Source organism: Heterodontus francisci, chromosome 1 (assembly GCF_036365525.1).
Source record: "Heterodontus francisci isolate sHetFra1 chromosome 1, sHetFra1.hap1, whole genome shotgun sequence".
Taxonomy (NCBI): domain Eukaryota; kingdom Metazoa; phylum Chordata; class Chondrichthyes; order Heterodontiformes; family Heterodontidae; genus Heterodontus; species Heterodontus francisci.
This window is the reverse complement of record NC_090371.1, coordinates 189,115,084-189,133,566: the sequence shown is the minus strand read 5'-3', so window position 1 is coordinate 189,133,566 and position 18,483 is coordinate 189,115,084. Positions and strand designations below refer to the sequence as shown.

The 18,483-nt window shown below is 41.5% G+C and overlaps 1 protein-coding gene across 10 annotated transcripts in view; it reads left to right on the top strand.

Annotated features, from left to right (window-relative positions):
* The window catches only part of ank2b (ankyrin 2b, neuronal), an 802,067-nt gene that overhangs the window by 546,431 nt on the left and 237,153 nt on the right, over nt 1-18,483 (top strand). For 9 of the 10 annotated variants that reach the window (XM_068039631.1, XM_068039677.1, XM_068039625.1 and 6 more), the window contains 4 exons: nt 7,800-7,898; nt 9,555-9,752; nt 15,234-15,332; nt 15,435-15,533. In XM_068039631.1, coding sequence (XP_067895732.1) covers nt 7,800-7,898; nt 9,555-9,752; nt 15,234-15,332; nt 15,435-15,533 — 495 coding nt within the window. The remainder of the gene's footprint in view (nt 1-7,799; nt 7,899-9,554; nt 9,753-15,233; nt 15,333-15,434; nt 15,534-18,483) is intronic. The other variant, XM_068039686.1, reaches the window with a different exon arrangement.

The following is an 18,483-nucleotide window of genomic DNA, read 5'->3' as shown; positions in this document are numbered from 1 at the left end:
AGAAGAGGTACATTTTTCTTATTTATTTACCTGAATGTGTATCCAGAAAAAGCAGAAGTGCAGCTGGCCCCAATTGGCAACCTTCAATCCAGCAAGCTGCGTGGGATGCCCAATCGCCATCCTTATAATTAATTTTATTCCGGCGGAGTTGATCAGTCACCTGTTGTAGGATCCCTTGATTTTCATTCATTGAATATAAGCAAATGACTTCCTCTACTTCAGAAGCGACTCATATCATTTGGCATGTCAGCACAGCAAAAGAACAAGAACTAGCAGCATCTCACAACGAAACCTTTGTGTATAAAAATAAATTGTAGTGGTACTGTAGTTATGTAATTATAATTTTAACAGAATCCCAAAATAAACAACCATGTGATGTGAAGGCACTTTCCTTATTTTATCACCTTGATATGTTTTTGGTACCTCAGTATTCATTTTCCACCTATCTGTACCTTATTATATTTTAACATGATGTGTGGTTTACTTGTATCCTTCATGTGCGTGTTGCTGAAGTGATTTTTTGGATGTTATTGGTGTCTCTTTCTCCTGCTTTAACTGCATTCCATGTGTTTGCTATGGCTATGGATTTGTAGGGTATTGATGAGTCAGCTTCACTGTTGCATGCCTGCCCTGTGCATTTAAAGGGAGACAACTGGCTTTTCCTTCTCCCTTCAAAATTCACACATTTCTCATATTCGAAGGTGCCAGCTATCCCATGAGACAGGCTAAAAATGAAAATGAGAACTCAGTGTGAAATTGTGATACAGACAAATGGAAAAAAGCCTACTGTTTGTCAGCTTTCACTTGATTCATACCCATACCCTATGCTGCACCCATTGTACATATTGGCCAGTTAGTTCACTAGCCTCGTTACTTTCATGTGCTATTAACTATTTACAAAGTGCTCTGCCACTGACAGTACTCAGGAGTACACTGAAGGGGTCTGGTAGCCATTACTGCTGCTAGAGTCTGCGAGATGAGCTAAGAAAACAAGCAGGCAGGTAGTCCCATTAATCTACATGTTTCTTAATGGAAATGTCAGACATGCCCTTGAAGGTAAACTAAAATGTTTTAATCCATTTAGTTCCTGAGAATTTTAGGAAAATGTATAGGGGATAATTTGAACCTAACTTGCTGGGTAGGAAACCCTTGGGATCGAGTGAAACGCAGGTTATATACGCCCATCCAATATTATTTTTCTTTGACTTCAATAGGGAAAAAAATTGGGTGGGATGTAATACCAGCATTCCACCAGATTTCGGGTTTCCTGATGGGTGAGTTAGGTTAACATTTCCCCCATTGTTTTCCATGGGTAATAATAAAGGTTAGTCTGTATGCTATCTCTTCTATTTTGAAAAGTTATAACGAAGAATTAGATCCTAATCTTTTCCTCTTAGTTGGTATTTTTTTTAAATTTGTTTTTCATGGGATGTGGGTGTCACTGGCCAGGCCAGCATTCCCTAATTGATGGTGGTGATCTGCCTTCTTGCACCGCTGCAGTCCTTGTGGGGTAGGTACACCCACAGTGCTATTCGGAAGGGAGTTCCAGGATTTTGACCCAGCGACAGTGAAGGAACGACGATAGAGATCCAAGTCAGGATGGTGTGTGGCTTGGAGGGGAACTTGGAGGTGATGGTGTTCCCACGCATCTGCTGTCTTTGTCCTTCTAGGTGGTAGAGGTCGCGGGTTTGGAAGTTGCTGCCCAAGTAGCCTTGGTGCGTTGCTGCAGTGCATCTTGTAGATGGTACACACTGCTGTCACTGTGCATTGGTGGTGGAGGGAATGAATATTTGTGGATGGGGTGCCAATCAAGCGGGCTGCCCTGGAGGGTGGTCGAGCTTCTTGAATGTTGTCGGAGCTGCACCCATCCAGGCAAGTGGAGAGTATTCCATCACACTCCTGACTTGTGCCTTGTAGATGGTGGACAGGCTTTGGGGAGTTACTCGCTGCAGGATTCCTAGCCTCTGACCTGCTCTTGTAGCCACAGTATTTATACGGCAACTCCAGTTCAGTTTCTGGTCAATGGTAACCCCCAGAATGTTGATAGTGGGGGATTCAGTGATCGTAATGTCATTGAATGTCAAGGGGAGATGGTTCAATTCTCTCTTGTTGGAGATGGTCATTGCCTGGCACTTGCTTGGTGCGAATGTTATTTGCCACTTATCAGCCCAAGCCTGGATATTGTCCAGGTCTTGCTGCATTTCTACATGGACTGCTTCAGTATCTGAGGAATCGCGAATGGTGCTGAACATTGTGCAATTATCAGCGAACATCCCCACTTCTGACCTTATGATTGAATGAAAGTTATTGATGAAGCAGCTGAAGATGGTTGAGCCTAGGACACTACCCTGAGGAACTCCTGCAGTGATGTCCTGGAGCTCAGATGATTGACCTCCAACAACCACAATCATCTTCCTTTGCGCTAGGTACGATTCCAACCAGTGGAGAGATTTCCCCCTGATTCCGATTGACTCAAGTTTTGCTAGGGCTTCTTGATGCCATACTTGGTCAATTGCTGCCTTGATGTCAAGGGCAGTCACTCTCAGCTCACCTCTTGAGTTCAGCTCTTTTGTCCATGTTTGAACCAAGGCTGTGATGAGGTCAGGAGCTGAGTGGCCCTGGCAGAACCTAAACAGAGCGTCACTGAGCAGGTTATTGCTAAGCGAGTGCCACTTGCTAGCGCTGTCAATGACTCCTTCCAACACTTTACTGATGATCAAGAGTAGACTGATGGGGCAGTAATTGACTGGGTTGAATTTGTCCTGCTTTTGATGTACAGGACATACCTGGGAAATTTTCCACTTTGCCGGGTAGATGCCAGTGTTGTAGCTGTACTGGAACAGCTTGGCTGGTGCACAGCAAGTTCTGGAGCACAGGTCTTCAGTACTATTGCCAGATGAGCAACCTGACCATGGCACCATAGTACAGGAAGCCATTCAAGTGGAGGGAGAAAAAAATAAATGTAGTGGTAGTAGGGGACAGTATAGTTCGGGGTATTGACACTGTTCTGTGCAGCAAAGAGCAAGAGTCCAGATGGCTGTGTTGCCTGCCCGGTGCCAGGGTTCGGGACATCTGCTCAGGGCTGGAGAGGAACTTACAGTGGGAAGGGGAGGATCCAGTTGTAATGGTCCATGTAGGTACTAACGACATAGGCAGGACAAGGAAATAGGTTCTGCATGGTCAGTATGAGGAACTAGGTGCCAAATTAAGAAGCAGAACCTCAAAGGTGACAACCTCTGGATTATTACCTGAGCCACGTGAAAATTGGCATAGGGCAAATAAGATTAGAGAAATTAATGCATGGCTCAAAGACTAGTGTGGTAGAATTGGGTTCTGGTTCGTGTGGCACTGGCACCAGTACTGGGGAAAGTGGTGGCTGTAGAATTGTGACGTCTGCACCTGAAACATGCTGGGTGTTCTAGTGAGCCATATAACTAGGGAAGTAAACAGGGTTTTAAACTGAATAGTGGGGCAAGGGATCAAATTTGGGAAGATATTGTAAATCAAGTGGTAGAAACAAGGCAAGAGAGAAAGGTATTAATATGGGAAATGATAAACAGACTGTGACAGGAAGGGACAGAGCGTACAAATCTAAGAGTAAATCAACAGATAAGGCTAGAGGTTACAAAAATAATAAAAGGACAAAACTAAAGGCTCTGTATCTGAATGCATGTAGTATTTGAAACAAAACAGATGAACTGAGAGCGCAAATAGAAATAAATAAATACGATCTGATAGCCATTACAGAGGCATGGCTGCAGGGCGACATAGAATGGGACCTGAATATTGAAGGGTACATGGCATGGGTACAGGAAGCTAGGAAAGGTGGAGGGGTAGCTCTGTTAATTAATAATGGTATTAGCGCAATAGAGAGGGATGACCTAAGTTCAGGAGACCAGGATGTAGAAGAGTTTGGGTAGAGATGAGAAATCATGAGGGCAAGAAGTCACTTGTGAGAGTGGTGTACAGGCCACCTAACATTAACCACACTGTAGGACAGGGTATAAAGGAAGAGATAATGGCAGCTTACGAGAAAGCTTACAGCATTAATTATGGTGGATTTTAACCTACATATAGACTGGAAAAATCAGTTGGGCAGAGGTAGCCTAGATGAGGAGTACATGGAATGTTTTCGGGATAATTTCTTGGAACAATACATTCTGGAGCCAACCAGAGAGCAGGCTATACTAGACCTGGTACTGTGCAACGAGATAGGATTAATTAATGACCTCATAGTTAAGGCGCCCCTAGGTAGCAACAATCATAATATGATTGAATTTTACATTCAGTTTGAAAGAGAGAAGAATGGATCCAAGACTAGTATTTTAAACTCAAATAAGGGCCATTATGAGGGCATGAAAGCAGAGCCAGCTAAAGTGAACTGGCCAATCAGGTTAAGATATAGATCAATAGAGATGCAGTGGCAGACATTTGGGGGATATTTCAGAATACATAGAATAGATACATTTCAATGAGAAAGAAACATTCCAAGGGTGGGACCCACCATCCATGGTTAACTAAAACTGTTAAAGATAGTATCAAACTTAAAGAAGAAGCCTATAATTGCACAAAGATGAGAGGCAGGTCAGAAAATTGGACAGAATATAAAAAACAGCAAAGAATGACTAAAAGATTGATGACGAAGTAAAATTTAGAGTACGAGAGAAAGCTAGCTAGAAATATAAAGACAGATAATAAGAGTTTCTATAGATATTTTAAAAATAAAAATGTTAAAGTGATCGTTGGTCCTATAGAAAGTGAGTCTGGGGAATTAATAATGGATAATAAAGAGATGGCAGATGAATTGAATAGATATTTTGCATCAATCCACACTATTGAGGATACAAGTAACATCCTAGTATTAGCTGTAAGTTAGGAAATGGAAGGGTGGGAGGAACTCAAGAAAATTACATTCACCAGGGAAGTGGTACTGAGAAAATTGTTGGAGCTGCGGGCTGACAAGTCCCCAGGTCCCGATGGACTTCATCCCAGGGTGTTAAAAGAAGTGGCTAGTGAGATAGTTGATGCATTAGTTTAAATTTTTTTAAATTCCCTAGATTCGTGGAAGGTTCCGTTAGATTGGAAAATAGCAAATGTAACTCCTTTTTTCAAAAAGGGAGGGAGACAGAAAGCAGAAAACTACAGGCCAGTTAGCTTAACATCTGTCATAAGGAAAATGTTAGAATCTATTATAAAAGACGTTGTAGCAAGGCATTTAGAAACATTCAAGGTAATCAGGCAGAGTCAACATGGTTTTGTGAAAGGGAAATGATGTTTAACCAATTTATTGGAGTTCTTTGAGGGAGTTACATGTGCTGTGGATAAAGGGGAACTGGTGGATGTATTGTACTTAGATTTCCAGAAGGCATTTGATAAGGTGCCACATCAAAGGTTATTGCAGAAAATAAAAGCTCATAATGTAGGAGCTAACATTTTGGCATGGATAGAAGATTGGCTAGCTAACAGGAAACAGAGAGTAGGCATAAATGGGTCATTTTCTGGTTGGCAAGATGTAATGACAGGGATCTGTGCTGGGGCCTCAACTTTTTACAATTTATATAAATAACTTAGATGAAGGGACCGAAGGTATGGTTGCTAAATTTGCTGATGATACAAAGATAGGTAGGAAAGTAACTTGTGAACAGGACATAAGGGGGCTACAAAGGGATATAGATAGGATAAGTGAGTGGACAAATGCCTGGCAAATGGAATATAATGTGGGAAAGTGGGAAATTGTCCACTTTGGCAGGAAGAATAAAAAAGGAAGTATATTCTCTAAATGGTGGGAGATTGCAGAGTTCTGAGATGCAGAGGGATCTGGGTGTCCAAGTGCATGAATCGCAAAAGGTTAGTATGCAGGTACAGCACGTAATTAGGAAAGCTAATAGAATGTTATCATTTTTCACGAGGGGAATTGAATACAAAAGTAGGGAGGTTATGCTTCAGCTATACAGGGCATTGGTGAGACTACATCCGGAGTTCTGTGTACAGTACTGGTCTCCTTATTTAAGGAAGGATGTAAATACGTTGGAGGCAGTACAGAGAAGATTTCGTAGACTAATACATGGAATGGGCGAGCTGTCTTACAAGGAAAGATCGGACAGGCTAGGCTTGTATCCGCTGGAGTTTCGAAGAGTAAGAGGCAACTTGATTGAAACGTATAAGATCCTGAGGGGTCTTGACAGGGTGGATGTGGAAAGGATGTTTCCCCTTGTGGGAGAATCTAGAACTAGGAGTCATTGTTTATAAAATAAGGGGTCGCCCATTTAAGACAGAGATGAGGAGAAATTTTTTCTCTCAGAGGGTCATGAGTCTTTGGAATTCTCTTCCTCAAAAGGCGGTGGATGCAGAGAAATTGAATATTTTTAAGGCAGCAGTAGATAGATTCGTGATAAGCAAGGGAGTGGAAGGTTATCGGGTGTAGGTGGAAATGTGGAGTAATCAGTCCAGCCATGAACATATTGAATGGTGGAGCAGGCTTGACAGGCCCAGTGGCTTACTCCTGCTCCTAATTTGTATGTTCTTATGCATGTACATATGTAGTGTTGTCAGGGCCTGTAGCCTTTGCAGTATCTCGTGCCTTCAGTCGTTTTTTGATATCATTCGGACTGAATGTGTTGCATTCTGTTACCATAATCGGGCCAAAATGAGAAAGTTGCAAATATAAGGGCGCCGCAGTGGTTAGCACCGCTGCCTCACAGCTCCAGTGACCCGGGTTCAATTCTGGGTACTGCCTGTGTGGAATTTGCAAGTTCTCCGTGTCTGCATGGGTTTTTGCCGGGTGCTCCGGTTTCCTCCCACAGCCAAAAGACTTGCAGGTTGGTGGTTAATTGGCCATTATAAATTGCCCCTAGTATAGGTAGGTGGTAGGGAAATATAGGGACAGGTGGGGATGTGGTAGGAATATGGGATTAGTGTAGGATTAGTATAAATGGGTGGTTGATGGTCGGCACAGACTCGATGGGATCACCAAATTCTACATAAACAATGAACTTCCTTTCATTAAAAAATAAGGTATCAACTTCACTCGTGTCATGAATTCCTGCTTTTAACCAATACTAATAGTATTATAATACAGTCTAACATCTTCCTCTTTAAATGTTAACAGTCAATATACTCCAGCCACTGCTGCTGCATTGTATTTGAAACAATTCGGGAGCAAGAGAACGATAGCTGACATCCTTTTACTTGTGCAACTTCAGACACAAGTTAGTTTTTCCAGTGTAGCACTTTTAGTAAAGACGTGTCTCTTCCTAACTTGCCTAGATTGTTGGCATTTCCTTTCAGAAGAACTAAGTTCATTTATTTGATGTGTATTAGCAGGTAAAATACAATTCGAGGCTATAATGGAATAGAGACCAAGCTAAAAAAAAAGCAAACTTAAGACTTAAAAGCACATTTAAAATCTGATAGATCAACATTCTGAATCTGCTTATATTTTGATTGCCAATATATTCATTATCCCTTTACTTTGAACTGTTCCGCTGGTTACTATCATCATTTGAACCTTAATACAATTGCCATGTTGTGATTGTTAATTGGCAAGGGCAGCAGCATAAAATTGACAGCAAAATTAAAGGTGCCTATTCAAAATTTTGAAGGCGAGTTTTGTATTTCTAATAAGCGTTCTTGTTCTAGTCACTTTAAAGTTTTAGGTGGCATTTCATTTTTAATGAAAAAATGTTGCTGATTGATTTGTCACAGTAGCTTTTCTGAATTGCAAATTCCTTATAAAGATGTACAGCTTGAGCTAATTATCCTGAAACATGTGTTTTAACTGTGTTGTTCTTTTCCATCAGGATGGGTTGACCCCACTTCACTGTGCAGCAAGGAGTGGACATGATGGAGCTGTAGAAATTCTGCTTGAGAGGGGAGCCCCAATGCTTGCTAGGACAAAGGTGGTTAAGTGTTCAGTGTTGCATAGTGTTCAATTTAAGAGTATGTGTCTCAGAGTAATGTCTAATAAATTCATTATTTATTTAATGAAATCTGGGCGTAAATTTAATTTCTGATGTTTTATGATTGGGAGAAAGTAAGGGAGCTTTGACCATGATGTGTTTGACCTGGGAATGCTTGATTAGGTGCACTGGGAGTCCCTCACCATGCTGTTAATTGCCCCTCTCCCTGCCAACCATGCTTTGTAAAAGAAAGAATATGTTTGCAGCAACTCTTCATATATTTGTTTACATTTATGTTCAGTGTATCATATGAACGTAGGAATGTAGAGAATAGGAGAATAGCAGTGCAGTTCATGTGGCCAGTCCCAATCTCCAGGAAATACCATATCCCATGATAAGATAGCCATCACAGTTGCTTTTAAAGGATCAGCATTGCTATTTCGATGTTCTTGTGCAGGGAAAGAGTTCATGCCACAGCAAATGCACAGATTTGTAGTCCAAACTTGCATGTTGCTTTCTGAGCTTCACTTTAGCTTTTTGCTAAAAATGATAAAATAGGGTCTTACTGGGTAAAAGCACCTTGTGAGCTGGTTCTAAACCATGCAGACTTGAAATGTCCAGCATTCAGTCCCAAGTCGAACCTGAATTATCTGATCTCAAGGGTATGGGCAGAACAGTTGGCCTCAGCATCTCAGGAATAGAAAGAGGAATAAAATCAAATAAGCTTCTTGCACTTGATTGATCCTTGCTGGAGACTGTCAGTATGAGGATTGACCAGTCCTTTAAGATAGCAAGGAAATATGTCATTTATTTATACAGTTAGACTGACAAACAATTAACCAGCAATGCCTGAATACACTGTTACGATAGTTTTCTAGCTTTTACAATTTTTTGGGATGACTCAGCAAACTGAGGAATGTTACTAATGGTTGAATAGCCTGGCACTGCTTAATAATTAAGAGCATAAAAGAGAGAGGGGTCGATTTGCACTTAGGGTCTGGTGACTGACCAGCAGCTCTGCTGGGCAACCGAAGGGTCAAAATTACCCCAGCCACTTCCAGTGTAAATCAACACCCTTAGAAGAGGTTGGGACATTTTGTTTTAAATGGTCAAAAATAATTTCTCCTGACAGTTGCAATCACTTTGTTGTATTACAGTTTTTAATACTACACTCTTTGTAACGAATATCAATAAGTTCTGCGGGGTTCTTCTGATCTCCCACTGCAACTTCGGCAGAAACCCTCGAGGTAACAGCTTCTTTCACCATTTCTCTGGAGTTTCTGCCATTCTTCTGCCATAGTTCTGGCAGACGACAGGGGAATCTTTGCATAAATTGTGCTCCAAGATCTTGACACAACAGCAGCCTTTAAATTGATAAATGCTTTTCTGAAAACAAATCAGAAATTGTTTTTCCTCTAAGGGAGTATACATCTGCCTCAGTAATTTATGTGAGGGTCTGCTGATCTACCTCTGTAACTTAAACAAAAGATCAGAAGAAACCCTGGAGAAAGTGAAATTTGTGCTATTCTTCTGCAAAGTTATGGTGGATGATCGAGGACCCCTGCTGCACTACCACACACACACACACACACACACACAGCCCCTGGTTTGAGTGAATGATTGATTCCTATTTCTTCTTCCTTTCTGTGTAAATAGAATGGTCTGTCACCCCTCCATATGGCTGCACAGGGAGATCACGTGGAATGTGTCAAGCATCTGCTGCAGCACAAGGCACCTGTTGATGATGTCACACTTGACTATCTCACTGCTTTGCATGTCGCTGCTCACTGTGGTCACTACAGGGCCACCAAGCTTCTTCTGGACAAGAGAGCCAATCCCAATGCTCGGGCACTGGTAAATACAATTATAGAATAAGTTAAATTTGTAATCGCAGTAAACTATCAATGATCGTACATAAAAAGTTTGTCAGTTTATTAATTCAGCTGCACGCTTGTGCTGCATATGCAGTTATTTTGATCAGAAATTATCAGTTCCATATCAAATATAAAATTGCACAATGGAATAAATAACTGTGGTGCCAAGAAGAGAGTGTTGTTTTTGCTGAGTTTTGTTTTGATCTTCCCTTTCCCTCTTTTAGTTCTCTGTAGAAAAACATGCTATCTGTCCTCAGGGCTCTTATAGTACTAACTTATAAATCGCCATGACGAAGCACTGCCCAGAGTGAATTACATTTGATTTTCCTCTCACTTTATAGGGAAGTGCATAGCTGCCACTTTAGTCATTCTATTTTGACTGCACGTCAAATTGAGAACTTACTGCACACACAACTTTGGTCTTGTAGCACAGAACGTCAGGGCACTGACATACCCTGTCATTACGTTACTTTATCAAGCAAGAGTTTTAACTTGAGGACTTTTTCTTCTTTTAAGTCTTCTTGCATTTAACACTTCATACATCTTTTTATGTTATAACTAAGGTTGAGGTGCTTTCTGTTGATAATTTCAGTGGAAATGCAAAGCAGATATTTAGATCAAATACTTTTCTAAAATTAGTGCAACAAGAAGAATGTTGTAGCAAGTGTACTTTCATGGAGTCAGAGAGTTATACAGCACAGAAATAGGCCCTTCGGCCCAATGCGCCTGCGCCGACCATCAAGCACCCGTCCAAAATGAATGCCACTTCCCCGCAGTTGGCCCGTAGCCTTGTATGCTATAGCCTTTCAAGTGCTCTTCCAAATACGTCTTAAATGTCATGAGTGTTCCTGCCTCCAGCACCCCTTCAGACAGTGTGTTCCAGATTCCAACCACCTTCTGGGTGAAAACATATTTCTTCAACTCCCCTCTAAATCTCCTGCCCCTTACCTTAAATCTATGCTCCCTAGTTATTGACCTCTCTGCTAAGGGAAAAAGTTTCTTCCTATCTATCCTATCATTGCCCATCATAATTTTGTATACCTCAATCAGGTCCCCCCTCAGCCTTCTCCGCTCCAAGGAAAACAACCCCAGCCTATCCAGTCTCTCTTTATAACTGAAACGCTCCAGCCCAGGCAACATCCTGGTGAATCTCCTCTGCACCCTCTCCATTGCAATCACATTCTTCTTATTGTGTGGTGACCAGATCTGTACACAGTACTCCAGCTGCGGCCAAACTAGCATTTTATACAGCTCCATCATAACCTCCCTGCTCTTATATTCTATGCCTCGGCTAATAAAGGCAAGTATCCCGTATGCCTTCCTAACCATCTTATCTACCTGTGCTGCTGCCTTCAGTGATCTATGGACAAGCACCCCAAGGTCCCTCTGACCTTCTGTACTCCTTAGGGTCCTACCATCTGTTGTATATTCTCTTGCCTTGTTAGTCCTCCCAAAGTGCATCACCTCACACTTCTCAGGATTAAACTCCATTTGCCACAGCTCCGCCCATCTTATCTGCCCATCTGTATCGTACTGTAATTTAAGGCCTTCCTCCTCACTATTTACGACACCACAAATTTTCATGTCATCTGCGAACTTACTGATCATACCTCCTATATTTGCGTCTAAATCGTTAATGTTCACTACAAACAGTAAGGATCCCAGCACCGATCCCTGCGGTACCCCACTGGTCACAGGCCTCCATTCGCAAAAACAACCCTCTACCATCACCCTCTGCCTCCTTCCACTAAACCAATTTTGAATCCAGTTTGCCAAATTACCCTGGATCCCATGGACTCTTACTTTCTTAACCAATCTCCCATGCGGGACCTTATCAAAAGCGTTACTGACGTCCATGTAGACGACATCAACTGCTTTACCGTTATCTACACATCAAGTCACCTCCTCGAAAAATTCAATCAAACTTGTTGGACACGATCTCCCCCTGACAAAGCCATGCTGACTATCCCTGATCAATCCCTGCCTCTCCAAGTGGAGATTAATTCTGTCTCTCAGAATTTTTTCCAATAATTTCCCTACCACTGACATTAGACTCACCGGCCTGTAATTACCTGGTTTATCCCTGTTACCTTTCTTGAATAATAGTACCACATTCGCTGTCCTCCAGTCCTCTGGCACCTCTCCTGTGGCCAAAGAGGTTCTGAAAATTTGTGTCAGAGTCCCCGCTATCTCCTCCCTTGCCTCACATAGCAGCCTGGGATACATCTCATCTGGGCCTGGGGATTTATCCACCTTTAAGCACGCTAATACAGTTAATACTTGCTCCTTTTCAATGCTAATTTGATCTAGTATATCACAATCCCCCTCCCTGATCATTACACCTACATCATCCCTCTCCATAGTGAACACAGATGAAAAGTATCCGTTCAAAACTTCACCTATGTCCTCCGGCTCCACACACAGATTGACTTTGATAGTAAATATATGCATCAATTAACTGCTCGACATTAGTTATATTGTGTGTGAAATTCATGTCTTTTCTACAACATTGCATTATGTTACAGATATATGTATACATATATGTTTGAATTCAGTTTTTTTTTGCAATTATCTACTTTCACAAATAAATGGAGTTATATATTGGGCAGTTGTGCTGAACAGACATCGTTGTTGATTGGACTTCATATGCTCAATGTCAGGCTCCTGTTCAGATGGATGTTAAAGGACCAATGGTACTTTTTTCAAAGAAGCAGTTATCCCAGTGTACTGGACAACAACAGTCCCTCAAACAAGACCGCCATAGACAAAGTAACCAATCATTTGTCTCATTACTGTTTGTGGGACATTGCTGTGTGCAATTTGGCTGCTGCATTTGCCTACAAAACAGAAGTGGTTGGACATCAAAAGTATTTTAGGCTGTGAAGATGTCATAAAGATGTGAAAGGTGGAACATGCTATGGAAAATATCCCATTCTCAAAAAAATACGCACTTATTGAGGTTGGACCGAGAAAATTCTCCTGAACCTTATGATCATGGATGATAAACTGCCAATGGCTAAATCGATAATACCAGCGCATAGTATCTCAGACACCACATCTACTAACCCATCTATTTTTGGAAATTCATAAAGCCAGATGCAATGAAATCAGAATGATCCAACAGATATTATCATTGCAGCCACAACATTAAAAGTAATGCCACTCACCAGTACCAATCTCCTACAAGTTACTATATGACTCACCCTCTATCTGTTTTATGTATACTGAATGCTGCACCAACCATGTCTGGATGTATGATTGTTTATTATAACTGCGAGCAATTGGCGTTTAAAAAAGGGCTGGCTTTTCCTGTATCCGAGAAGCAGGTCTTAAGAGTTATTTGGAAATGAGTGTCATGGTACCACCACTACAGTGACATTTTTACAGATTACAGCAGTTTCCAACAACATTAGCTACATTCAAAAGTACTTAATTGGCTGTAAAGTGCTTTCGTACAACCTGATGTCATGAGAGGTGCTACATAAATGAATAAATAAACTTGAAAGAATATATATGCAATTATGTGACTAGTAAAGAGGAGAAATGAGAGAGGTCCATGAAAACAGATTCTTTTTATTTGGACTATTCAGCAAGATTATTCAGCTGGTGAATTAACGTAAACAATTTAATTAGCCCGGGAGCAACATCTAGCCCAAAATTACAGAGCACGCATAAGAAGAACATGTTCAACAAATAATGTGGATTTCTGAGTTACGCAATCCTTCCTTAACACATAACCATTGCAAATCAAAATAACAGAAAAATTAAGCAAGCACCCTGAAGGACACTAATCCCATCTGAAATTAAAGCTGGTGGCTTTTGTTAAGCTAACATTATTACATTTATAGCAGGCACTGACTTTATTCTTCAGCGATCACATAATAGCATGTTAGTGTTACAAAAACTATCAATATATAATCTCTGTCAAAAACAATACACTGCAGATGCTGGAAATTTAAAAAAAAAACAGAAAATACTGGAAATACTCAGCAGGCCTGGCAGCATCTGTGAAGAGAGAAACAGAGTTAACATTAACATCAGAGCAGCTCTGATGAAAGGTCACAGGCCTGAAACGTTAACTCTGTTTCTCTCTCCACAGATACTGCCAGGCCTGCTGAGCATTTCCAGCATTTTGTGTTTTTAAACTCTTGTCATTCTGTTAAAGATCAGATTTACATGGTGACTCAGTTTGTAACTCACATTATATGACAAGACATATTAAAAAATGGAAGGGAAAAGTACAGCCACATATACCATCAACCAATTCCCTAAGTGCACAGTCTCCTGAGATGGATAAAAATCGAGGGAAAAAACCTGAGGCCAAATTAGGAACAACTTGGGGAAATTCCTCTCTGACCTAAGACAATCAAACAAGGCTCCAAGAGACTGTAGTAACTATTCCCAGTTGTTGTTGATCTTGATGCACCAGGGTGACCTGTGATAACTGCTCTGATGATTTTTTTCAAAGCATTGGTATTAAATTTATCTACCAGACAATACATTTCTTTACGAAGTGATCGGTTAAAAAATACGTAATAAAGGATTTGCAAAATGAGCAATCTGCTCTTTTGTGTTAACATTTTTACATTTTTTCCACAATTTAACAGAGTCAATCTGCCAGAATTTTTTCAATATCTTAATTTTTAGATTACTTTTCAGGATTTGATTTAGTATACTATATTGTTGTAACATGTTATTTGTTTTTATGCTATGCATTGTGTTGCTGAGTAATGAACTATTGGATTCTAGGAGTTCTATATTCAAGAAACAGCGATCAGGCTCCAATTTTCAATTGTAATAGAGAGTGGTTATGATGAAATATCATGCAGCATACTTAATATAGGAGGTCTGTTGGAAGGGGGTTACTGCGGGAGACTTTATTAGAGGTCAGACTTTGCCTTGGGAGGGGAAATCAATCCTAACATGATCATAACAGGCAAATAAATGAATAAAGTTGATGACAGGTTGCTCTTTACTGTGTCACAAAGGTGATTGTATTATGCTGGAGTCAGGTCGCAGACTATTCCAATTTTAGACTCCTTGAAGAGACTGTATCATGTTGCTTGTGATTGATACCATGTGGAGTCTAACTCCATTGCAGTGTCAAACCTGGTTTAAAAAGTGCTAAAAGAGGTTTGACATGTTTCAAGAATGTGGTTGCTTCTGCCTGTACCATCAATAAATTTCAAATTGACTGCACATGTACCAGCAGGTGTGTGCCGACCTTTCTTTTAGCCCGGATAGTTCAATTCGGGGCCAGACAGCATGAACAATGAACTGCCTAATTGGAACCAATTCTGTATCTACCAATCTCAGACCAGTAGCTGTAGTTTAAACACAGCCTTAGATGACAGTCATGGGACCCTGACTGAATTAGCATGAGGTTTTCATGCATGATCTTGGAGTGACTTTTTTATGCATGTTTGATGTGAATGCTAACCTGGTTGTTTTCTTTGTACAGAATGGCTTTACTCCACTGCATATTGCATGTAAGAAAAACCGTGTTAAAGTGATGGAACTGCTCGTGAAATACGGGGCCTCAATCCAAGCCATAACGGAGGTAGAAGGAAGTTTTGATACCTAGTCACTGCCTCTGTTGCATCAATTTAAAACAAGTTGCAGCCCCTGCAGAGGAGTAAAATGCTATTGCTTTGTTTCACAGTCTGGCCTTACACCAATACATGTGGCTGCTTTTATGGGCCACTTGAATATAGTCCTCCTTTTGCTGCAGAATGGAGCGTCTCCGGATGTTTCTAACATTGTGAGTATGGTTAGTCTTAACCAAAAGAATGTGTGTTACAATAGGTCTGGGTTTGCTTAAATTCCTTTATAATACTCCATTCAAAAATATATTTTTAATATTCTATTGAAAACAATGGGAGCACGTGTGCCATCTGATAAGTCAATCTGAAATACATTCCTTTGTGCGCTCTCATTGACGAATAACTAGAGTGCAAATGGGCAGTGAAGATTTATCTTCGCATCACACACGTTGGTTTTCTCACTTCCCATACAAAAAGCAGAAGCTACTCACCACTGATTTGCTTTCCAGGCAAAATAGTTTGGCTTATTTCAGCATAGTGGGATATTACTGTTTGGAGCTGTGCAGATATTATGGAAAGACTTCACTGCACCCTAAACCCTTAATCTGGTTTCATACCCCAAGCACAACACTATAATTCCACGACAGGTAGTATGGATTGTAAAAGATAAATAAAGTTATATCACTGGGCTGGATTTTATGGGTTCCCTGAGATGAGGTCGGAGGTGGCACATAGAATCGCGATGGATGGCAGAGGGGCGGAGGGCCTGTTGCCAAGTGATTTTCCTAGGGGTGTGATAGGTCAACAACATCCTTCCTGCCCAGAGGCCAATTGAGGCCCTTAAGTGGCCTATTAACGGCCACTTGAGGGCATCTTCCTGCCGCTGCTGGAATCTAACCAGTGGCAGAGGGCTGCCTCCACCACGCTGGGAGGGCATCTTGTAAAGCAGACTTGGTGGGGGTTCCCTCCTTCACAGGCAATCTGTGGCCCACGGAGGACTCTGCTGGCAAAACCTACAACTTAATGAAACCCCACTGCCCTGGACTGCTCCCAATAGCGCTGCCAGTACTGCTGAGCTGCCAGCCCTGTGATTGGAGGTGGGATCCCTGTATTTAAAGGGATGGAGATCCCGGCGCCGGAAACTTCGCCTCCGGAACAACGGAGGATCGTGCCGGGGAAGCACAAAACGGCCGAGCTGGGCTTCCCCCCACCGCCTTTTTAGCCTGATGCTGGGAGCCCCGCCTCCTCCACAAAATCCAGCCTACTGTGTTAGAAATGGAATACGGCCTGTATAATTGCTCTCTGCTAATATTGAATGTGGTGTAATCTGAAGACTTTAAACATAACTGATTTGTAATCAAACTAACAAGGACTAACTTACTGGAGCATTTTGATCAATAATGATCCACCAATAGATATTTCTGGCAATGGCTTCTGGTGGCTCCATTCATTTAATGGAAACGACAAAGGAAAAACACACCATTGGCTCCATCTGCAACTTTCCAACTGTGAAATGGAAGAAGAAACTTGAAATGACGGGTCTCTATGAAGGGGAAAAGTTGTTTATTTGTTTCCATATTAGTTTTCTCGCTTTGTTGATATTGAACATATTTACAAGAAGAAAAATGAAATTAACACAGGAAAAGGTGTTTATTGCAGAAGTGCAGGCATACCAGGCCTGTATTGTGTTGACCTTATGAAACTCCCATTAATGAATGGTGCCACCCTGAGATGCAGATGGCTTGTTTGCCACAGAAGCGCTAAGGATTTGAGTAAATTGGGAGAGGAGAATAGAATGTTGATGTGCAGGGCTCTATTCCCATTATGGCTGTTGAGTAGTGCGAGTGCCAGGGCAAGTGATTTATTATCACAGAGAACTGGGGGTTTTTATACAAAATAAAAATACTTGGGTAAAAAAAATCCAACTGCATGTAGTAAGTATATACCACATTAAGTCACTTGCCCTAACTATAGCCAAGACGCAAAGACATGTTGGAAGTATATTCAGATTCAGAATGTACTGGTGATGGCTGCAAATTTCATCAGAGCTGTTTCTGCTTCATCATCGTATCTTCATTGGATGTGCGGCAGAATTCCCAGTTACGGGCGTAAATGGACTTTCCAACACACTTCCAGTGAAGTTATGGTAGTAGAGTGGGAGCAGCTCCAAGGAAATCCCAGGCCTATGAGTTTCTACTAGAACTGTAATTAGGGCCAAAGCATGAATTACAGATTTTCTAATTGTGCTAAATAAAGCTAAGTGAAGGTTATATGTAAAAAAATTAAATGAGCTGATAGTTCATAGCTGGAGCTCATTTGGAGAATCTGGCTATGACCTTCAGAGTCCCAACTCGGAGCCGTTCATCCTCATTCTACAGAGCAGACACTTTGAGCGAGAAGTTGGGCCCATTCTTTGGGCACTACGAGTATCCTTAGAGCTCCAGAATGGTGCCTGCATAATGTGCACCCATTTATGGGAAGAATCGCACTGAATAGATATTGATGCATGTGTTAGTGCATGCTCAGTGAATGTCCACTGGGAGTATGCACAGCAAGCAGAACCCGATGTCAGTCAGTGTGCAATGCTGATTTGACGGCATTGGTGCCATTTTGGAATTCTACGTTCCAACTAAATCCCTCTCTTAACTTTGCACAGTTGAATAAACATTTAGCAGCATGAAGGACTCCCCCCACCAGTGCTATTTAAAGGGATCATCAATTACCTACAGGTTAATTGCTGATTGATTTCATCTGGCTATGCTATGATTCTACAAATACATGGTGCTTTCTATAGTTGTTTCAAATTGCAGAAGTCTACAGCGAATTGTATGACAGGTAGTGAAGGACATTTTGCTGACTTCAAGGCTTCTTCACAAATCAGACATGGGTGCATGAGTAAGCTTTCTCCTTGGAGTACAGCGTGACTTGGAGAATGAACAGAGTGCACGCAGACAAGCTGGAAGGAAGGGCTTTCAGCAGGAAGCCATATCCACCCAGGGTGTTCAGGGAGCAATTGTCCTACCTGAACCTAACCAAGGAACAATGTATGAGACTTCTGTGCTTTAATGAAGATGTCCTTACTGAAATCTGCCACCTCTGAGCATGGCAAGGGCCACATTGCCAGTGGCTGTGAAGGTGACCGTGGCTATGAGCTTTTATGCACCTGGG